Consider the following 24,337-nt stretch of genomic DNA (forward strand, 5'->3'; position numbering starts at 1 on the left):
ACCACAGAATGATAAAACACAATAAGCTCCTTACTAACACTGAACCCCGACCCCGAAGAAACAAAGAAACATAAAAGAAAAGGAAACCAAAGAGGAAGGGAGAAAGAAAGAGAGAGAGGGCCATAGAGACGAAGAAGACATAGAACACATCCCATCCCCCCACCCTGCATACCAGCGGAAGGCCATGGCCCACCCCCCCCCAATAGGCATGCCTGTCGCCCCAAATGAACCCCAAGTAGGAAAGAGAGTCCGGAGAGTGGGAAATAACCTCCCAGTCTCCGACTCCCAGAGAAGGCAGGAGGAGGAAATGTTACATACTCCCGGTCACCACAGCCCATTAAGCATCCCCCACCCTGAAAATCATCAGCACAACTGAAGAAGCAAGCAAAGCGGCAGGTGGGGAGACTCCATTTCAAATGTGCGAGCAAAGCAGATAATTAGCAGCCTCATCCTAGTCCCCGCCCGCCAATACGTACAGCAAACTAAAGAAAATCGCCCAGCCCCGGCCCGATCCTGAGCGGCCCCACAGATCCACCCCCGCGGTAAACAGTAGCAATTTACACACATGCGGCACAACCGATACATAAGCAAATATTCTAGTCCGGGTCATGCCAGGCGGTCAAGCAGGATCATCAAGGGAGGCAACATCAACCCTGGCCTGAACGCGGAGACCCCACCAAACATGGCCGCCGCTGGGAGTGTACCTCAGGCAGAACAAAGGAGCAAGATGGCCGCTCACGGCAAAGAAGACGCAGAGGGAGAAGAAGCGAGAGTTCCCAGTCATAGACCATCACCACATCGATAGTGACAAACACAGTTTTCCCCACCGAACGGCACACACTCCGGCGATGTTGAGGCAGACACGGCAACACCCGCAGAGGCAGAGTCTCAGCTTGTAAAGTGGAAGGGAGCTTTGTATCTGCAACTTGATCATTAGACAAACCCTCGACACTGTAACCAGGGAGAGGACGATCCATAGTACCCCCCTGTCGCCAATTTGTATCCGCCTCGAAGGGAATGAGAGGCATTGGGGGGTCAGACAACCGCAGTAGTTCCCTGGATGGCATAGCAGCATCGATCTTCCACTCCAGTTCTCGAGTGCGTTGGCACCATGTCGCCCGCAAGTCCCCCAGGGCTAGAAGGATATCACCATAGGTCAGGTCTGCTCCCTGCTGCAGCATGCCGACTGTATGTAAAGGCGCCACCGGGACACCCTCCAGCTCGACAGCAGGCAGTGAAGCCTGCGTCAGGGACATGGCGGCCTCCGCCTCTCCGGCGAAGCAGACCGGCACCGACACCATTTCCGCCGCCAGCCCACCTCGGAGGGGTGAGGGCGACTCCATAGGACGGAGGAACAATAGTGAGGGCAAGAGGAGTTGCTGCTCGCTATACGGGGCTCACACGATGGGAGAGCCCTCGGCTGTGTTGCAATGCGGGTGGTGGGCGCTCTCAAACGGTCACCGCTCTGACCGCTGGTAGGAGGACAAAGGGAGATTCGCCAGCCCGGACCCAATCGTACAGGAATTCTCTCCGTCGCGAAGAAGGCTCCGCCAGGCCGCCCACTCCACGTCCGGTCACATTTCCCCCGGCGCCGGTCCAGCCCCAGGTCGTCTCACCGTACGTGATAAGCGGTGTCCGGCGGTGGTGGTCGGGCCAGAATGCGTGGGCAAAGTCCAAAGTCGGCAAACTCTATGAATCCTCGACCAAAAAAGCCGGCGGGAACATCGGAGGAATGCGGGAAGTATCAGCGCATTCGTGGTTACATTTGCTCGCGCCGTAGGCAGGATTAAAGATCAGGATGTCATGTAAACAGCAGACGGGCTGCGGAGCCGGGAGCTCAGACGTCCTGTCCGTCCGCCATCTTGGCTCCTCCCCCCTATGCACACAAATATTAACTTAACTGCAGGCAGTGCCCTTCCCTGATCCTTAATGTGGTACTGCAAACTGGCAGCCAAAGGGTGTGTGCTGCAGGGGGTTGGGCCTGCTTGTCCCAAGGACAAAATGCAAATTAAAACTTGTTGCCCTTGACCCCAAACAATATGTCCTGGGCGTCGGGCTATAGGAATTCCACATCCCTGGATGGGTCTCGGAGATAAGCGCTATACACACATCCATGGTTTCCATCAGGTGCAGGAGTTCTGCAGTTTTCTTCTGAATGCTGTTAGCATTCCACATCAAGAAGAGGGAGTTTCCTTTTATATTTTACTGCCATTGCGGGTGTTTTCTTCACTGTGGAAAAGTCCGGCGATGAGATTTGTCACCACAGGGTGGATGTTCATGTCTGCAACTGTTTTCGCAATCTTCGTGATGAGTTCCTGCCAGTTGATGGCTGAGCCTATGTCACAGGATGGTGCTGGGGCAGTTGTTGGTGGTGGGCTGTCCTGTTTGGGTCACCGCGCATAGATACTCCGGGAAGACGCGAGGAGCGACGTCAAGAACTACACTTGCAACATAACGGATACACAGAATTCTTTCTCCAGGGACATATTTGGACCCCTGGTCTTCTCTTCTTACAATAGTGTGACGTCGCGGGGAACAGAACCCCTTATTGTGGGTTGGAATTAACTCCACAATACAAATCGCTGTCAAGCAAGACAGAGCCTTGATAAAGTCGTGGGAGATTGCCCATTAGCGACGAAACACGTGTTGGCTGTCAGGCTGTCAGAAGAACTTGACAATAAAAGTAACAAGCATTTACAATGCAATGGTCTCGGCAATATTATAGGTAGAGCTATTGGTATTGCTCATTATTTGTTTATTATTTTTGTATCCCTAAATAAATGGCATTGTCATTTCTATTGGCATTAGCTTTTTTTTTTGCATATGTGATACCTATTGCATTAGCAGATAGAGAGTGAGGTAGTGAGATAGAGAGTGAGGTATTGAAATAGAGAGTGAGGTATTGAAATAGAGAGTGAGGTATTGAAATAGAGAGTGAGGTATTGAAATAGAGAGTGAGGTATTGAAATAGAGAGTGAGGTATTGAAATAGAGAGTGAGGTATTGAAATAGAGAGTGAGGTATTGAAATAGAGAGTGAGGTATTGAAATAGAGAGTGAGGTATTGAAATAGAGAGTGAGGTATTGAAATAGAGAGTGAGGTATTGAAATAGAGAGTGAGGTATTGAACTAGAGAGTGAGGTAGATAGAGTGTGAGGTAGATAGAGTGTGAGGTAGATAGAGGTAGTGAGGTAGATAGAGGTAGTGAGGTAGATAGAGGTAGTGAGGTAGATAGAGGTAGTGAGGTAGATGGAGGTAGTGAAAGAGTGAAAGAGTGAGGGATGTTGTGAGGTAGTGAGATAGAGAGAGGTAGTGAAAGAGAGGTAGTGAGGGAGAGGGATGTTGTGAGGTAGTGATATATAAGCATAGAGTGATGTTGTGATGTAGTGAGAGAGAGAGAGAGAGAGAGGGGTAGTGAAAGAGAGAGTGAAAGTGAGTTAGTGAGATAGAAAGAGTGAGGTAGTGAGATAGAGTGATTGAGGTAGTGAGTGAGAGAGAGTGAGGTAGTGATGTTTTGAGAGAGAGAAGTTGTGAGATAGTGAGATAGAGTGGAGTAGTGAGGTAGAGAGAGTTATGTAGTGAGAAAGAGTGGGGTAGTGAAACAGTGATGTAGTGAGGGAGAGGGATCTTGTGAGGTAGTGAGATGTAAGCAGAGTGGTGTTGTGATGTAGTGAGATAGAGAGAGGTAGTGAAAGAGACAGTGAAAGTGAGTTAGTGAGATGTTGCAGAGTTCTGCTCCCGTGATGAGGAGCACACACGCTGCTGAACTTGGCTCCGGTGGGAGTATAACTTTCGCTTGTTTTCGTGTGCAGTGTTTGTGCAAGGTAAGTTTGCCCATTCGGGCTGGATGCGTGAGAAGCCACGGCTTCCTATCTCTGCAGTCTGGATGATGGTGTGTAGGAAACTGATCCAAACGATAAGAAATCCGTCCATGGCCAAACTGATGGCCGCATTACAACACTACGCTATATAATCAATTACATGAGGGTCGATATACAATCTCAAACGTGACTTCCGTTCCAAGGTCATCTCCAGCACCTTAACAAGGGAAGTCACACATGATTTCAACCATAACTTGTAAACATACCTATCACTGCCCAAGCACCCGCAACTCTTCCTTAGATTCTCCAATGCACATTCTGGATGCACTACCATACTCCCGATCTCACCTCCTCGCCCCCTTCCTCCAGGCTCTGGAAGCTCCATCCCAGAAGCGCTTGTAGCAAAAGGATCAGCAACGCGGTGAACAGTAGTAGCCGGTACCTTCGGAGGAGAGACTGTACCCGATCCCGGCCCACCATCTCCAAACGTTCCTGCTTTAGGGTGCGCGCACGTACTGGCGGGTACGGTTGTCACGGACATAAATGACGGACTAGATGGCACATCGGATTACTGCAGGGCTGTCGATCACTGTTAAGACAACTAGTGTGCGTGTGTGACATCAACAGGACGATGGAGTTCAGCAGTAGGGGGGTCTTTCAATACAATGGCGCCCCCCTAATACTTTAATTGAATTCGGGTGTATTATTGCGCGCTAACTAGCCATGCAATGCGCAGAGGCCGAACATTTGAATCTGAGTAAGCCCTTCTCAAGGTGGCCGCCATCGCGGCTCCGAGGGTACAGCGCCGACGGCAATCTTCGAGGCGTTAGGAGTAATTTCTTGTATTGCTGCGGAGATACTTTTCTGAAATTTTCAAATGAGATAACTACATTATATATTCTAAAACAATTTTTTTATATCTAAACTGTAAAAGCTTCCTATAATATCGCTAGTAAATTTCAGAATAGTTAAACTATGGTTGGCAACTTTGGAAATACAAAATGCATGTTATTCAGTTTCTCTCGGATTCCTTTCCATATTTTCTCTTTAACACTCAAAAATGCACTAATTGTGCAAGTTGACTTCCACATCGAAATCCTCGGTTACTACGGCGGTACATAATGGAAAGCATGGCAGGACAAGCACACCACTGCCTTTCTCCGAGGCGAAGCAGAAATGCCTCGGAGAAACGCAGCGGCGGTTTCAGATTCGGGGGCGTGTTTTTCTTTTCTCTCCTCTTGCCATTGGCTGGAGGAGAGAAACAAAAACACGCCCCCGAATCCGAAAAGGACGTATGGAAGCTTCAAAACTTTTTCGGCTTCGAGGGCGTGTTCCTGCTGTTCTAAAAGGGCGTGGCTAAAAAGTGGAAAGAACCGCAAGGAACACGCCCCCGAATCTGAAAAAGACGGAGCCTATTTGGAGGGATGGCTCTCTCCTCCAATGGCTGGCCTCCGTTTAGGAAGCCAGCCAATGGAGGAGAGGAAAAAAGAGAGGCGGGCTAAGGAGCCACTCTCAGAAACATTAAATCTCCGACTTCCGGTTCTGCCTTCGGCAGACCGGACGGTCCTCGACCTAAAAAAGACATCAATCTGTATTCAACTATTTTTAAACATTGCTCACAAAATGCTATGATATTAACTCAAAAAATTGTTTACGTGTGCTGGGGATAATCATTCCAGTTGATGGCTGAGCCTATGTCACAGGATGGTGCTCGGGCAGTTGGTGGTGGTGGGCTGTCCTGTTTGGGTCCTGTTGCTTCTGCGTATGTTCTTCCATCCACGCGCGGGTGGCTATGGTTGTTGGTTGGATTGCCAGTTGGGATCGTGTGTGCCACTGCAGGTTTGTAAGTCTTCCTTTGTCCCTGGTCTGTTGCAGTTGAGTGTAGGGAGTCTTTTGTGGTGGGGTGGGTTTGCGCGGTCCATCCTTCTTTGCCTTCTGCAGGTAGGGACAGCCGCAATAGCTTGCTGGGTGGGGTCCTGTGCAGTTGGCACATATTGCTGGTTAGAGGTGTGCTCTCCTCCACAGCGTACGCACTTAAGCTTCTGATGGCAGAAAGCAGAGGTGTGCCCCAAGCGCTGACAGTTGTAGCACATTACCGGTCCTCGTTTCCCTCTAGGTGCTTCTGTCAGACCCCCAGGATATAGCGGCATGGATTCGCAAATTTAGCGGCACAAATATGGAAATTTAGCGGCATTTTTGAGGCACTTTATTTTACTCATAATCATTCATTTTCAGCCTTAAATCAATGGAAACTCTTTTAGCAGAGTATTCCACTTTGAATAGGCAACCTGGAATATGGAACAGAGGAAGCAGCTCACAGGTGAAGGCTGTTATCCTTTGGAAATGCAATTCTCCATTCCTGGTCCCATCAGCCCCTCGGACAGACTCCCATCTAATCCCTGCGCTGCACTCATGTTATGAGAGCAGCGCGGAGATTAGCCTGAGCGGGCTGGAAAGACGCTTCGCTCAGACCAGGGAGTCTGTGGGATTTCTCCAGCCTGGCTGTTCAAGGCAACTGGGCTGGAGATACCTAAGAACGCATGTGTGATTGGCCGGCCTGAGACTGCCAGCCAAACACATATGCTCACTTAGGGAGTGCACATAGCGCTCCTCCTCCCCCTCCCATGCCTCGGCCCTGCCCCTCCCTACAGCTCTGGCTCAGAGCCTGCAAATGAAAAATAAAACTATGCTAGAACATAGTTTTATTTTTCATTTGCAGGCTCTGAGCCAGACAGTGGGGCGACGCTCTTCTGCCATTGCGGAGGAGCCGCCGCTGAAGTGCAATTATTGTGATAGGCTGCACTGTCCGTTCTGCACCTGGAGCACCCAGTTAAAAGTGTGCCAAACACAGATGAGGTCAGGGCGCCCGTTCTGTGATATGGGCGCTGATTTACTGTACAAAGGGCAGAATGGGCTGCTCACTCTTCTGTTCATTTGCATTTTTTATGAATAAGTGTTTTGGTAAGAAGCGCTAATCGCAGGATGTGCACATGCTCTTGAGTGATATGCTGGAAGTAGTCACATAGACCATGCTGGAAGTAGTCACATAGACCATACATTAAAACTGAACGAGGTGACTAGTGACTATTCCATCAATATGGCAATGAAACTCAGGTCTATCTTAAGCTGGATTTGCTTGAATCTATTGTCAAGCTGAAAACCACACTTCAGCACTTCCACAAATGGAGCAAAAGGATCTCATATGTAATGTGCTGAGAATTGAATTTCTCCTCCATCACGCCACAGTGCTGATTTGAATCTCTAAAATTAGCAGATATTCCTCACACAGCTGGCCACCTCTGCTAAGTGTTTGACTTTGTTTCTAGATTCCAACCTCAAACTTAAAAAAATCACATGCAGCCCATGGGTTGTACAATTCCGATTTCGCACGCACTTTTGTAAAAAATTGCGGCATTTTTACAAAATTGCCGATTTCGCGGCAAACCGCGAAATCCTGGAGGGTCTGTTCTGTGGGGATGGTGCAACTGCAGAGCCGTGTGACTGCTGAGAGGTCTGCTGACTTCCCATCCTGGCTTGCAGACAGGGTTACAACAAAGAGGGGAAACTTCTTGTTCTTGTCCGCTGGGGAGACGATCTGCGTTATATTTTTGACTGGAAGTCCAAGTTCCGATAAGTCCTGAGTGATGTGCCCAAGGGATGCGTTTGCTGGAAGTCCCCGTATTACAAAGTGTTGGGCTTTTGCAGCGGTCAATGAAAAGGTGTGGTACTCCATTTTCTGTTCTGTAAGCATGCTGGCCACACTCCTGTAGTCGTCTGATGTGGTGAGCATGATCTTTGCGTGGTCCTGCCGGGGCTTGATTGTGAAGGTGGAGGTGCAGTGTTCCTCCAGTAGCTCTACGAGGACCTTGTGGGTGGCTAAGTTCTTCAGGATGATTGGAGGGATCCGTAGTCTCTTTGTGGGACCTGAAGAGGTCCCGGGTTCAGATGCCTTGTGGTCCTGAGGGTGGGCGTCATTGTCCTGGTTACTTTGGAGAACCAGATAGCGGTTTGTAGTTGGAATTGCGTTGCTTGTGGGGTGTGGGCGGGCAAGCTTTGCTGCTTTTTCTGGTGAGTTCTGGCACAAGACGCGTCCTCTCTTTGCCTTAGTGTGCCATTCCATGTCGTCTTCGGTGTTGCCGGATTGAGCCGTGACGTCTGCCTCCATGGTTGATGCTGCTTGGTGGGGGTGCGGTGGAGCGCCTTGGGTAGCCGGGCAAGCCAGAGGGCGGAGGCCCAGCTTTGGGGTTCAGCCGCACAGGGTATGGACTCTCAGTCCCTCTCCACTGCGGTGCGCAGCCTGGCCCCGGTCAAGCCAGGGAGACGCAGGCCCAGCACCTTAGAGGAGTGGGAGAGGGCAGAGTGGGTCAGAATGCAGAAAGGATCAAGCAGAGCGCATAAATGATGAATCGCAGTACTAAGTTAATCAAGCAGAGCGCATAAATGATGAATCGCAGTACTAAATTAATCCAGCAGAGCGCATCAATAATACATTGTAATCAGGATAAAAAAATCAATTAAGCTGCGGAAATGAAACAGGCAATCAAGCAAAAATCGTAATACAAAATTAGAAAAGCATAGAAGCAGGGCCTATCTATCACAAAGGATAGAAAATGGCGCTTGGCAGGGATCATGGGGGTCAGTCATCACGCATGTCCTTCTCTTGGTCCTGGGAAGAACCACACACGTCGCTAATCCTGGAGTCACTACCGATGCAGGAAAGTCCGATCACCGTCTTGGCACTGAAGTAAGATGCACTGCTCTGCAGGACTTTTTGTAGAAGAGTAGCGAATAGAAGCCCCGCCCACTCTCTGCCCATGTTTACCATTGGCTTGTCATTGTCCTAAATGCTGACTTCTGATTCGTCAATCCGCTTGTTAGCCCCTCCTTTTTGTTTGTCACCTCCCATGGCGACTGCCCCCTTACTTCATTTGTTACACGGTACGTGATAGTTTAGACTGCCAGCACTATTTTCTTCAAGGAGGTTCTCCTCCTCAGGCACAATGTGCTTTGGTGCCTTCTTTAACCCCCCCCCCCTGCCCGTTGCCTGTGCCTTCTCCCCACCCGCCATCCTGCACGTTGTCCATGCCAGCTCCCTCTCCCTGCCTCCCGTTGTCCGTGCCTTCGCCCTCCCTCCCGTTGTCCTTAATGCCAACCATTTACAATGCAATAGGTCTCGCATAAATGTGAGACCTATTGCATTGTAAATGCTTGTTTTCATTGGTTTGCCTGTGCACTGTTTTGTCTTCCATGCCTGTTTTCGCTGCCCTTTTTCCCCCGCGGCCTCTCCCCCATGCTGATTCCCGCTCCCGCCTCCCAACGGCACTTTCCTCCCCGTCCCTATTTAATGGCGGCAATGCCCCTGGTGTGTCAAAGGCAAGCCCGTCCGCGACCAGCGCCAGGGACCCTGGTTCTCTGACCAGCCACTGCTACAACTCAGCTTCCCTCCTCGTACTCAACCCCGGAAGGGACAACAACTGCCAGATGTCCACGCCAAACACCTCCCACTGCCAGTTCTCCAGTCGTCACTGCTGCCAAACCTTCACCGCACCCCCACAGCCGCCTTCCCTCGCTCAGGCCACCAGCACCCCTAAAGCTTTGAGGTGCATCCTTCTCAGCGTGCACTCCCTGCACAGACGTGCTGTAGAGATCTGGGACCTCCTCGACACCCTCTCACCAGACGTTGCCTTCTTCACAGGAACTTGGACCAACTCCACCTCTGCCCCAACATCGCAACCGACTTTCCCGAGGAATAGAAGATCCAGAAGAAGTACTGCCCCAACTGCCCAGGTGGAGAACTTGCCATCGCACACAAGAGATCCCTCTGACTCACCAGCTTGAGCGTCAGCCCGCCCACGACCAAACACCTCCACTTCTAGATCCAGACCTCGAACCGCGTTCACCACTTCCATCGCCGACCTAATCGCACCCCACGCCATTGCCTCCTTTGACTACATACTAATCGGAGACCTCAACTTCCACCTCTTCAACCTCAGTGACCCCCAACTCCACCACCCTCCTGGACAACTTCGCCAACCTCAGACTGAAACAACCCCACCCACAACGCAGGACACACCCTCAACCCCATCGTCGCAGGAGATAACATCCACTTCAGCCACACCACGCAACCCCCTGGACAGACCACAACTGCTTACACTTCCACGTCGACAAACCCACCGCCCCGAAATCGGCATCCCGCTCTGAAGGAACTGGAGCAAGGTCACCGAGGGGCAGCTCAACTCAACCACGATGCCCCCTCTACCGACGCCAACCTCGCAACCAAAGAACTTTACAGATGGATCACCAACTGCGCAGACGAGCTTGCACCCCTACGTAACCCCTACAGGCAGTGCCCCAGAAAGGCCGCCTTGTTCACAGCCGATCTGCAAGAATCAGACGAACCTGCAGACGTCTCGAAGAACGGGAGAAACCGCAAATCCCCAGGAGACCACACCACCTACAAGAACCCCATGATAGAATACCACCAACGCATCAGATCCACCAAAAGGACCTTCATCCAGATCAAAATCCGCGCCAACTCCAGCAACTGGAAGGAACTCTTCAGTATCATCCAGGAATTCACCAAACCCCCCAGCGAAAGGACGGACATCACTTCCTCCCAGGACCTCTGCAATAAGCTTGGATCCTACTTCCATCTGAAAACCTAGGGCCTCTATGACAACTTCAATGGCCAGACACTTGGCTCCGAAACCACTCCCTCGTCCAGCAACTCCAGCCAGCCAATACACCCTCAGCAGATCCTACGGACCCCAAGAACTACCGACCCATTGCTCTCCTCCCATTCGCATCCAAAGTCACGAGAAGCGTAACGCCCAACTAACAAAACTTCATCGAAGAAAACTCCATCCTCGACCCCCCCCCCCCCCCCCCCCCCCCCCCCTTCCATCTGGATTCTGCAGCAACCACAGCACTGAGACCGCTCTACTCGCCACCACAGACAACATCCGCACCCTTCTCGATGAAAGACACACCACAGCCCTAATCCTTCTCGACCTCTCTGCAGCCTTCAACAACTTCTCCCAGCGCACACCTGCCGCCAGACTCCACGGCTCCGGCAGACAGGGTACCGCCCTTGACTGGCTCCGCTCATTCCTCACTGGAGGAACCCAAAGAATCAGACTTCCACCCTTTCTCTCGAAACCCAAAGAGATCAACTGCGGAGTACCCCAAGGATCATAGTTCAGCCATATGCTATTCAACATCTACATGCCCCCCCCCCCCCCCCCCCCCCCCCCCTCCCCTCGCCGCCATTGTCGGACAGCACAGACTCAGCATAGTATCCTACGCTGGTGACACCCGTCTCATCCTTTCCCTCACCAAGGACTCCATCACCACCAGACTCTTGCTTCCAGGAAGGAATGAAGGACGTTGCATCCTGGATGAGCAGCAACTGCCTGAAGCTCTTTTCAGAGAAGACCGTGGTCCTCGTCCTTGGACCCTCCCCCTCTTCATGGGACAACACCTGGTGCCTACCGCCCTTGGCAGCCCCCCCACCCCGATGGACCACACCCGGAACCTGTGCATCATACTAGACTCCTCCCTCTCCATGACCTGACAGGTCAACGCAGTTGCCTCTACCTGCTTCAACACCCTCCGCATCCTCTGGAAGATCTTTGAATGGACCCCCCCCCCCCCCCAATCAAGGAAGACAGTCACCCACGCACTCATAACCAGCAGACTGAACTACAGAAATGCCCTCTACGTCAGGATCAACAAGTCTCTGCTCCGCAAACAGACCATACAGAACACTGCAGCCAGAGTCGTCCTTGGCATCCCTTGATACGAACACATCACCCAGCACCTCAGAAACCTCCACTGGCTTTCCTTCGAGAAGAGAGTAACTTGCAAGATACCCACGCCTACAGTGCCTCCACAACACAGGACCCCAATAGCTCAACAATAGAATCTCCTTCCACGTAGCCAAGAGAATCCTCAGAGTTGCCGACCTCGCCGAACCCCCGCGCATCCGCAGAGCAAGAACGGGTGGAAGAACCTTCTCCTACATCGCAGTCAAGACCTGGAACGAGCTCGCGATCGACATCAGATGCGCCCCCACCCTGCACATCTTCAGGAAGACCCTCAATACCTGGCTCTTCGACTGACCGGCAAAGCTCCCCCGTGCCCACAGGTGATAGCAAGATCCTAGAATTGGTGGACTAGTGAGGGCACGCAGTGGCACAGCTCCTCAGCTGCAGCGGCCCGCGATAGCGATGATTTTCGTAGGACGGCCAATGCGGGCACTCAGCGGCACAGCTCCTCAGCTGCAGCGGCCCACAATAGCGATATCGATGATTCTCATAGGACGGCACATGCAGGCACTTAGCGGCACAACTCCTCCGCTGCAGCGGCCCACAGTAGCAATCACGATGACTGGTAACACAGGCAAATACGGGCTCTCAGCTGCGGCGGCCCACAATAGCGTTCACGATGACTTTGTTAACACAGGCAAGTGCGGGCTCTCAGCGGCAACAGCTCCTCAGCAGGCCTAACAGTATATACTTTCTTACCTCCACCCCCCCCCCCCCCCCCCCCCCCCCCTTCCATTTTCAGGATTTGGTGCCCTATTTATGGTTTGTCAGGATGCTTGCTATGGTCGCTCTGTACAAATTGAATGTTTTTGACCTGATGAGCAACCTTTTTTAGTTTACTAGTCCAATAGTCTAGTTATTTTATAACTTTTATAATTACTGTATTAGAAGATACCTGATGCCTTGGAGTGCAGCAGTGATAATTATTGGTGTAAGAAGATCTATATTAAACACAAGGTATCTTTTCAGGAGCAATTGCAAAGTTTCGTAACCATGAGATTTGTTATGGTCCAGTAAAATGAGTGTCTTGCACGTTGTTCTGAAATCTTGAGGTTCCTAGTGCACAATTACAACTGATCTCAAGAATAATACTTTGGCGCTGGACTCCTGTTTTCCTCAGTATTTCTTTTGACTTCTTTTTGTTGCCGCTATAGACCTAAGGGCCACAACCATGTGCAACGGAGTCAAAATTCTGTCTGATGATTGAAGCAGAATGGAACTCAGAAGGTGGAAGCCATGTTGTGTTCATGGCCGAGCATGGCCTAGATTCTACCTATTTTTTAGAATATTTATTTAAGATGGTCTGAATTAACGTTTTAAAATGATTGAAATTCCTGATAACTGGAGAAAAATTGATGTTTGGGTTGTATACATATGGGTATAGTTTAATGTTTTGTGCTGTACCACTGTATCATGATCAATTCTCTTCCGTCTTTTTTTTTTCTTTCTTTTTTTATTGTGTGCTCTTTTGTTGTAAACATCTGCTTTGTCAGTCAGGAATGATGACAAAGGTATGTAAAATAAAGGGTGTCGTCATTCTGTTGGAGGACCCAGCTGCAAGGAGTAAGTGCCAAACCCTGTTATTGAGTGAAGGGGTTTGGAATGCAATTTGGACAAATATAGGTGGGTGATGCACCAAAATATTTGCTTCTTTGTATTCTTGGGTGACTAGAAGCACTCTTATGTCAACTGAGGATGGCGGAGAATGAACTGCATATGCACACTTTCAACTGACACAGGGACTTTCCCTGAAATGCTGAGTGGATTAGTTACATTTGTTAATTTATGGTTTAGTAAAGTTCAAAGTTCAAAAAGTACTTTATTCGGTTAAAAAACAGTAACCATAAAAGCATCAATAATACATATACAATTAAGAAGAAGAAATAATTCAATACATAGTTATTATTACAAGTGAAAATGTCAGGATTTCTATATCAAATTTTTAAAAATTATCTGTCCATTGATTTACGTAGTTTAAAAACATTTTTAAAAAATTCTATCAAGGAAATAACAATAAATACAGTGTCCATTCTTTGCAATACTAAAAATGCTGGGCGACATCTGTTTACCTTCAACTCTTTAAGAAGTGGGACTATAAATTTCCTACGGGGCAGGGTATAGAATCTACAAAAGAACAGTACATGAATATCAGATTGCGTGGATAATTCGTCACATGGGCATAAACACAATTCATTAGACCAAGAGTTCATTACTGGGAATGTTAGTAATCTAAAAACAATATTAAACCTAAAACGTGTAAGGCAGAATCTGTCATAGGATGGCATGGAAAGGCATAAGTATGGTTGTAGACTAGCGCCACTTAATATCAACTGGTGGGAACACACTGTCTTTTTGTTTTTTTCCACACACAGTCTTTTTTCCCTAAGATGTTCCATACAGGCTTTTTTCAATGACTTTCTTGTGATGTGTACCATGGATAGTGGATCCTCAAAATATTGTTGAAAGCACATTTCTATTAAGGAGGTCTTCACATAATTTAACCATTTAAATGTATTTACATTTTCAAGTGATAACACATCCCGAAGTGTGGCACGATTTATAACACACTCATTAGCAGTCCAGACCCTATGCCATAGTAATATGGGCTGAATTCTTATAATGTCTGAAATGTACGGCTGCCCCAATTCCTCATGGCAATTAACGGTTGAAGTGCTATCGGGCACAGACAGCATGTACCGCATAAATTTATTTTCAATTATTTGGATAGCATCAATATTTGCATACCCCCAAAGTCCTGCTCCATAGACAGCCACCGATATACATGTTGCGTTATAAACAGTTAAAATTTCCCTAAAAGGCTTTTTTCCCAGTTTCTGTATAAAACTCTTTAAGGCCATTATTGTCTTTGAGAACAAAAGAGTTCTTGCCTTGATCGCGTTTGTCCATGAACCAGTCTCATGAAATAGGATGCCTAAATAAGAGAAGGCAGGCGTGTTTTCTAAACTAACATTATTTATTAAAATAGTTTTCATCTTGTTTTTAGATCGTGTTCCACAGTTCATGGTGAAAGTTTTACTACAGTTGATTTTTAAATCCAGAGTGTACATGAACTTATTGAAGGATGTTAATAGATTTTGGAGGGCATTCGGTGTTCGCGCCATTAAAACAGCGTCGTCCGCATAAAGGAGCGCAGGGATACGCCTATTACCAACAACCGGGACATCCCTGCCCTCCTGCAGTAGACGATCTTCCAGCCCATTTATGTAAATCAGGAATAGGAAGGGGGCCAGGACACATCCCTGGCGTACTCCACGCCCTATCCCAAAAGGTCTACTGCATTCCCCCCCTTTTCCATAACGAACAGTTGCTGTAGCCCCTGAATACAACTCCTTCAAAAAACAAAGAATCGAATCGTCCACGCCCAACCTTTGCATCAATTTCCATAATTTGCTATGAGACACGCAATCAAAAGCAGAAGTTAGATCGACAAATACAAAGTATAAGCGCTCTTTTTTTTATCGTTATATACTTCTGCTGAATTAAAAATAGGTTTAGGCATTGCTCTATAGTTCCTAAACCCCTTTGAAAACCAAACTGAAGGTCACTTATTACCCCGTTGTCCTCCGCCCAGTTTTGCAGTTTAACTAAAATAACTCTACCCAGGATTTTTATAGTTGAATCAAGTAGGGATATTGGTCTGTAACATGCGCAATTTTGTCTGTCTCCCTTTTTATAGATGGGAACAATAATGGATGTAAACCAGGACGGGCTTAGGCCCTTGGCCAATGCTGCGTTAAAAAGCTGAACCAGAATGGGGCCCCAGAGGTCGATGTTAGCTTTATACAGGTCGGCTGGGATCCCATCCGGTCCTGGTGCTTTTCCACCCTTTGTGGCTTTTAAGCTCAATAAAACTTCAGGCAGCGTAACCACTATTTTTTCACGGACCCCCCCTTTCTCACTAGAATCCTCCGATGGTATAACCGATACATTTTGTATATTTATCTCGTTCTCGCATAAAGACTGGGAAACCTTTTGTGGAGACTGTTCTAGGCACATATATAAGGTGGAAAAATGTGTAACCCAGTCATCCTCATTTATAGCAATTTCTATGCGAGCCTTAGTATTATCAAAAAGGAGGGGGGCATTAACCACCCTCCAAAATGACGATAAATCTTTAGCCTGTGAGGCATCGCATAGTTCTTCCCAGGCCAAATTCTTTATGTTTTTCTTTCTTTCTTTGAGTGCAAGATTATAACGGTTCCTTAAATCTCTTATTTGGGTGGGGTTCCGTGGTTCCCGGTGTATAGCGTGTTTAAGCTCAGTCAGGGCTTTAGTACATGCATTATCGAACCATCTTCTACCATTTTTGAGTCTTTTTCTAGAAGCCACCCTCAAGTTTTCTTTAATGGTGGCTGCTATGATATAAAAATGTTCAATTATATTATCACTCTTTGAGTTTTCATCTAAACAGACTCTAAAACTATCTGTGCATATATCAACTAGTTTAGCTAAGAATTCATTCGGGACCACCTTGCTCCACTTGAGGGAATACCCATTTTGTCTCCCCATCAGCACATCCGGGGCTACCTGTCTCTGCAAGCTATTTTGTTGGCATGCTGAGAATGGGATATCGATTTCAAGGACTTGTGGGTAATGATCGCTCAGTGGTAATTCAAGAATCTTATAGTTAGAGTCCCTAAAACCAGAGGTATTTGAACAGATAATAAAATCAATGGTGGTCGATGCACCCCTCCCAATAAAGGTTGGGACAAAAGGTGTTGGGCGCGTGGCCAGTTCATTAGCATATCCCAAATCGCAGTTGAACAGTATTTCGTTCAGCGAATCACCTGTTAGAGTATGGTCAAAATGCGTAAGGTTAATGTCTTGCTCTAACATCAAACCACAGAAACCTTTTTGACCCTTTTTGCAAAGATGACAATTAAAATCCCCCCCCCATAAAACCATTACTTCTCTTGTCTTACTGACTATCTCCCCTTGTAGATCCTCATTTAGGCTTTTCATAATCTTCTGAACAGCAGTGCATGGGATATTATTATAAAAATTAATAATGACCAAGCTGATCCCCGATTTAGTATCTATAACTACTTTATGATAGAAACTACAGTTTTGATAAAAACGGACCCTCTCATATGTTAAGGTGTTTGAAAGGTAGGTGATTATACCACCTTTAGGTCTCCCATATGTCCCTCCTACTGCAGGAGTACAGTAAGTTTTATAGCCAGTTAGATGTATTGGGTCTATGGTCCAAGTTTCTTGCACGGCCATAATATCCATGCTATCCGTGGCCGTTTTCCATGATGGGTTAGAAATTCTATTCTTTAAACCTGCCACATTCCAGAACATCACAGAACAATTTTTGTTTTGGCTAAATATTATTGCGTCGTCTATGGGTGCATAACCTCTATCCGTCTTAGCTATTTCAACTATGGGTTCGCCCATAAGTTCTTTTCTATCATTAGTTAAGTTTTGATTACTATGATAGGGTAATCCCTTTTTACCTTTTACGTCCCCGTGCACCATAGGTTTAATCAGACTATTCGATTCTTGGTTTAGTGGTATAATCTTATCAGGCTCATTACCATTAATCAGCTCAAAATTTTCCTTGGAAATACTGAATGCTAATAGGTTTGAAGTAGTATTTACAGATGACGACAAGTCGGGAAATTCTTCAATCCCTAGGCGTCAGTCAACCATATCCAGTGGACTGAATCTATTATAGCATGGGAGGGAGGAAGGAGCAAACTGTGTCATTTGCCAATTTCCCCAGTGTTGCAAGCCTCCCTTTTGATTTCTCCCAGCTCTTCGCTGTACTAATGTCCAGTGGTCTTCTTCCCTCCATCCTTGCCTTTTGTAGGTTGGATCTCCGTAATATGTCCTCCCTTCCCTAGCACAGTTTTCATTCCTAATCCAACTCCATCTATCCTCTAATTGTTCAGTTGGAGTATAAAAATAAGATAAGGATCTTGCTGTGATCGACAAATCCTGATTCCTGGGGGACCCCTGGCAGATATAGTCTACTGTTTGCGGGTCTTCAAAAGTTATAACCACACAATCACCCTTTAGTTTCTTTCTATTATAACCTACCCATGGAACCCTCTGGACCATTAAGATTCTACTGGCCAGACTTGAAGATATAGGGTAATTAAAGTTTAACCAGTGAATCACCTTATTTCTAAGTGCTTCAAAGGGTTCCATGATATGGGGAGCCAATTCAGGGACCCCAGTTAATACTATCACGTAGGGACTTGCATCTGGGGGCAAATTTAAAATTCTCCGCTTTCCAATTTTCTCCTGTTGTATTTTAACTGAATTAGGAGTGAGTACAGGAGGCGGAATTGTAATAGGTGTGGTTACTTCAGGAACAGGGATTAGTGTGGGAGTATTTATGCACACTGCGGTGCCATTTGTATTTAATATAGGTTGAGATGAGGGATTCATAGGAGTGCCTTTCTTCCCTTCCAGCCGGGTATCTTTTAAAATCGGCAATTTATCCACCAATATGGTCTCATTATTGGCCTTTTTTTCCAGGGTAGGAGGATAAGTCTTTATATCCTTCTGCAATGTTTGAAGTAGCCTTTCTATACCAAATAGCCTATCTTGTATAGGGGCGAGTAAAGATTTTATTAATGTTGTCAAGGTATATATCATGGAATCCTCCCTATCTGCATGACCATCTATACCATTAACTATCATGCTCTCATGAAGGATATCAACTAATGATTCATCTGATATAGTAACATCCATCATGGGCAGGGAGACTTTCTTTTGGTTAACTGCTTCATTTTCAAGACTATTCCCAATTTCTCTTATCATAGGATCTTTCCTACCACCCTTCTCAGACACTTTTACTTTCCTCTTGGCTTTTTTGCAGGTTGAGTTTTTATTTTTAGTACACTTTTTTGGGATTGCTCCCTGCTTTTTTCCCGTATGAGTTGGGTTTGCGATCTCAATCGCAGTATCCGAGTGAGCCGCTGGTATAGATTCTCCCGGGGGATTAGATGGTTCAAGACCCATAATGGTAGAGTTCTGAGAAGCAGAATCAGTATCAACACTGTCATGTAATTGCGGGTGTACTTGTAGTACAGAAGAAACAGGCAGAGTATTTTCAGGGCTACGTGCCATAGCTATGTTACCCATCGATGATCTCCTGGCAAGGGCTAGATCTTGGGATACCCTTCTCTCCATTAGTACTATCCCTTGATCTATTAGGGTATTAGTACGTACAATGAAATCATCTAATGTTCCCGTCAGCTTGTTCCCCCCCGTCACGATTTTACTTCTGGTCTCCCTCATACTCATGCTGTACAGGCTATATGTAAGACAGGATTATCCTGGCTAATACGAAATACAATACCCAAAATGTCTAGTACGCATATATCAGGATCAAAATCAATTATGTAAAACTTATGTATTGAATATAACAGTTAAAAACAAAATAAGAAATCCTATGGGGAATACATCAGCAAAATTCCACCACACTAACCAAGGTGCACAATATATATTGTGTGCCAAACTGTCAATTGCCGGTCCTTACTCTATGGCCCGTCCCGTCCTCTTCCGTCCACTGAGGGCCACAGAGGGCCCGCCCTTTGCCCGGGCTTAGCCCGGCGTGTCCCGCGCGCGTCCCGCGACGCGGGGGAAGACCTCTCAACTTTAAACGCCTCCTGGCGCGAAAAGGGATCCCCCGATGACGGCTTCCTGCCGCAAAGGTTTGTGGGTAGTGTAGTTTAGATCTCCCTCCCTCCCTCACTGCGGCCGCGCTGCTGGAAATGGACGCGGCAGCGGGGAGAGACCTTCGGCGGGACCAGAGCGGGACCCGAGCTATCAGCAGTCAGGTATGATTCCTCAGAACAATGTCAAACAAGCGGTTTAGTAATTGTTTACTTGTAACCAGTAGAAAAGGGTGGCATCGAGCGGGCACTCCGTGAGCCCTCTGGGTGATTGTGGTGATATTTATTCAAATTATTGAGATGGTAGTTGTCTGTCTAGGGTGCTGATAGGCATCCTGCACCACTAAAATAAATTTGGAACATTAATACCTGCATAAATCAAGTAATGCAAGCAGTTCAGATATACTGGTTGAGAGAAATTATTTAATTGATGTACACCTCTCTAGTCTTTCAAGCTCTGACTGTTTTGTTTGTGTTCCCTTTTCTGCACAGAACACGACGATCGTGTCACTGGAGGCTTTCCCACGAGGAAGAGAAAAGGGCGTGGGCCCTTCAGGGCAGCGCTGTTCATGGACCAAGGCAACCGAGCTCGAAACCGAGGGGGTGGTGGGCCTCCTCGTCCCCTCCTAGAGGACCGAGATGGTGATGTCGCCATGAATGATACCACCACTGACAATAACAGAAGTCGATAGTAAGTAGAGTTTGTTTGATTCACAAGTAGATAGTAAGTAAAGATTGTTTGATTCATTCATTTAAACTTGTAGGTTTACTGATGGACTGTGGGGAAATCGGTGTTGGAAAGTTGAGACTACTTCCTCTTAAGACATGATGTTAATATAGTATTTGCATTTGAGAACGGAGTTGCTCTCTTGAAGTGCTCAGAGATTAAGGGGTGACAATATGTTCGGCATAGGGAAATCAAACATGTTAACCCTCTGAAATGGGATTGGTAGGTTCAAGGTTTAACACTATTATTGAACACGCCGCCTTCAGGGCCAGATTCTCTCAAGGTTTCTTCAACATTGTTTACAGCTGAAAGCTTTTCTTCAGTATTGCATCCAGTGTTGAGTATCAATCTTGTTTGATGTTTTGGGGGGGGGGGGGTGGAAGGATTAGAGCATGGCTTTATCTTACTCCACATGATGCTAAGTATACTGAAGACCTAGTAAGCTGCTGCTTGGCTTGTTTTCTCCCATAGGAGTATTTGTGAACATTTGAAATGTCTTATCCTATGCTCTTTAGCATCAGTATTGAAGATTTCTCAAAAAGTTAAGTCGTCAGTGCCTTGATCTGGTCTCTTTTTTTTAAATTTATTTATTTTTTAATTTATGTTAAGTTTCCCATTATGAGTACGGAAGATTAGAGTGCACAGACCAAATAATTGTCACAAGCCAAGCTCCACCCAAAGTGACTTATCAGCATCACTTGAGGGTGTCTCATTAATTTAACTGCTTTTCAAATGGCATACCCAAACTGCAACATCAAATGAGCATTTTTGTTTCAGCCGTAAACGCAGAACTGAAAAGGCTATATACATTACATCCCCAGAGGACATTAATTTTACTTTAGCAGGAAAGATTCAGTGTTGTTCCAGCCTGGGCATCCACTATTCTGAGTCTTCAGGCTAAAATTCCTCCTTCAAGTGGTCCCGCCTTACAACCCTCTCCCCATCATCCACTTTCTCTGGAATGCATCGAAAGATGATTTATTCAGCCGTAGATCACCATTACTTTGAAGGGAATTCTTCAAAATAGAAGCCACGTTGCAGATTTGTGGGGTCTTCAAAATGGGCCTCATTGTGACTGTCTGCTTCCACTTTCCAGTTCATTGTCATCACAGGATAGTTCCATGACATTGAATTGATACAAAAGATTAAAACTGTTTGGCATTTTGATTCTGACTCCAACCACTTCTCGATTGACTTTTCAGATGGCTGTTGTGGTGTAACATTTGACCCTTAGGGTGATTTTTGACTTGTGGTCTTATCAGCTTGTATTAATCAAATCCGTTGTAAAATTTGAGGATATCCTATTGGAATTAAATGCGGTAGCTGACATATAAAATCCTGCCAAGCAACAAGAATGTTGGTCCCCCAAGCACCTACAGTTGTGAAATTGCTGTTTAACTCTCATAGGCTTTGAAAGAGATCTCTTCCCATGTGGAATATTTTGTTCGGTATAGTGGAACAGTGGATTATTATTCTTGGCAACCTATGGATCCAGATACCATAGCCCGATTGATATTATTAATGTATTTTCATTTTAAGGCATTTGTATAGCACTGTATGTACCCCATAGTGTTTCTTGGTGTTATCTGCTTATACAGTCTAGTAAACTGAAGTGTCAACTAAGGATTGTAGCATAAGTTGGGGTGCTGGGCATTCCATTTATTGGGGGCTATAGTACTGTCAACCTTGACTTCTTTCTTTCCGAGGAATAGAGAAAATGTTATTCTAAGATTTCAGGAAAGAAAGTTTCTGCACATTTGTTCCTTGGGAATTGACCACTCATAGTACAGTATACAATGCACAAGGACATGAAATAGCCCTGCAGTAGATTGAAAACCACTTTAAGATTTTGAGGAATGTAGCTACATGTTCAAATCTGCAATCCTCTGACAGAAGCCTAGCTGTTAAGATGCGAAAAGGTTGTGACCTGGAAAGGACTCTGTTAATGAAATCAAAGTAAATAGCCTTTCAGTTTGTTAGCAAGACCCAAACAGAGCATTAACGGCTGCGGTGAGGTCTACTTGTTTTGCAAGATTCTCCTAATAAAAGCCAGTTGTTTTGAGGGCAGAAATTTAAGAGGCGAGAGAAAGCTGCCTTTCTGTCTTAATGATGGTATCTCCAGTGGTTTATGTCTAGCTCCTAATTCAGCTGAGTTGACAGTTTATTGGTAGATCTTCTACATCATAAGGGCACACACTAATAATCAGTTTCCAAGCTGATTTTTAGAAAATATGTATTGGTTCTTTATATTCTCGAACGTAAATATTTTTTTTAGGGCTCCCGGTTTTATGGTATTTGTCATATTTATTTTTTACCCCTGGTTTTTGTCTATATCCATATTTATTATGTGTTTTGAGAGTAAATGGAATTGTAAAATTGCATATTTCCTCATTTATTTACCTGATAAACTTGCGCTCATACTTTGATGTTTGTCACTTTTTAGCAAATTAGGAAGCCAAAAATAACAATGCTGTACCCACAGGTAAATATCAGCATTCTATACAAATATATGTTAAGCTATGCCTGTATTTAAGGATAGCTCATCCCATTTTGTACCTCCCCATGCTGTCCATGTGCTCAGTTGTTGGCCTGGAGTTCATGGAGGACAGCTTGGAGAGTCGTCCACAAGAAGCACAATTTTCAGTATTTTTCTGCATTTAAAAATAAATACAGATGGGAAACATGATGTTTTCTGACTGTATTTATCTGAAAAAATGAGTAAAAACTGAAAACTGGGAGCCTTTACGTCTTTAGTATGGCACCTTTAGAGTGATACATATGCCACAAATCTGTGTGTGTTTCAGGATGACTTTTGTCCTTTCTTCAGGGTAACTGTGTTTATCAGCATTGCCAAACTCCATTCACGTGTATACTTATCTCTGCACTAACTCGTCACTCATGCCAGCAAAAAACTGTGACCGTGACTACGAAGGCTATAGGGAGGTGTTGGCTCCATTGAGATCAACCACTCCCTACACTGCAAAGATGTCAGCACAGCTGTAACACTAGACCTCAGTGCAGTCTACCAGTGTTATAGCCACTAATCTCTTTGCTCCTTCCACTGTTTGTCTAACTGCAGCTTTCATACACTTTGCATGACCAACAGGTTCAGCGAAGGTTCTAGCAAAGTCGGATGCCAGTCTGTCATATGATTCCTACTTTCTCTGTAAGAAAGTGCCCCATTTTAGGTCTCGCCTGAGCCAGCGCATGCGCTGCTCTGGCGAGACATTCAGTAGGCGTCTTCTCGAAGTGCTACCAAAGCGGCCACCAGCTTGGGGTCACGCGCACAAGCGCGTCACGCTCCGCCTCTCCAATAACTGCTGCGTGCACATCATTCGCGTGCTTTGCACAGAGCGCGTTATTGCAATCACTTTCATCGCGATGACTTTTGCTTTCACGCCAGCGCGGGGTTGCTTTTACGGCACCATGTAGCTCTGTCGTTGTCCTTTCCTTGCATGTTTCTCCTGGACTCGCTTCCTCTCTGCTTTTACCATTTTCTCCTGCTTCGCTTGCTCTTTGACCTTTGCCCTCAGCCCTCACCGGTCCACCCATAATATGCCCCTGCAGATATCTGGTTGACAATCAAATCTCTGACTCCCCGTATCTCCTCTCCTATTGCCATTCACTCTGTCTTTCCAACTCAGATAGCAACCATCCCGAATCAAGCGGAAGGTTACCACACAAGGATTTTATCTCTCACCTCCAGACAACAGACCATAAAAAAATCCGATTACCTTTGCTGAGCCTTCATCCATGGTTGCCAGGTCTGAAATTTACATTAAGCCCAATCTCCCTTGAAAGGCAGCCCAAAACCAACCTGGCCTTCCAAAAGAAGCCCAAAAAACCCAACCCTTCTCCACTCCCCTAGAAACTCTTACAAAGGAGTATAAACATTATAAAACCTAATCAACCATTATTTTGCATACATTAAAACACATGAGCGCCTAGTGTTTACACATTTACCTTTTAGTGAATGACACTCAGGCAGCCAAATGGCCCCTGAGACACATCAGAAAAAGCGTGCATTCCATAGAATAAGGCTTCCGACGCAGCTATGTTGTTAGGTGTGTATTTGTGTGGGTGTGAGAGAGTGTGTATTTCACACACACTGTCCAGTGGAGGATCCGTTAATCTTTAGAAGGAACGCTCCATTGCAAAATGGCCCCTGCTTTATCCATTCCACGAGTCCTATTCTTGCGCTTTTGTGACGCTTTTGTGTCGAAAGACCTGAATAACTTACAAGCTTTAAAAGGGGACCGTAAGGATCGCCCTTTCGAGTTAAAAGTAGCCCAAAACGCGCAACTAGCAAATAT

General features: G+C 46.3%; 1 protein-coding gene across 1 annotated transcript in view; it reads left to right on the forward strand.

The window, feature by feature from the left end:
- Window positions 1-24,337, forward strand: part of NXF1 (nuclear RNA export factor 1) — a 391,991-nt gene that overhangs the window by 5,742 nt on the left and 361,912 nt on the right. The window contains exon 2 of the mRNA XM_085625971.1: window positions 19,790-19,988. Within this exon, the coding sequence (XP_085482097.1) occupies window positions 19,790-19,988 (199 nt within the window). The remainder of the gene's footprint in view (window positions 1-19,789; window positions 19,989-24,337) is intronic.

Source organism: Triturus cristatus, chromosome 9 (assembly GCF_964204655.1).
Source record: "Triturus cristatus chromosome 9, aTriCri1.1, whole genome shotgun sequence".
In the NCBI taxonomy this organism is placed as follows: domain Eukaryota; kingdom Metazoa; phylum Chordata; class Amphibia; order Caudata; family Salamandridae; genus Triturus; species Triturus cristatus.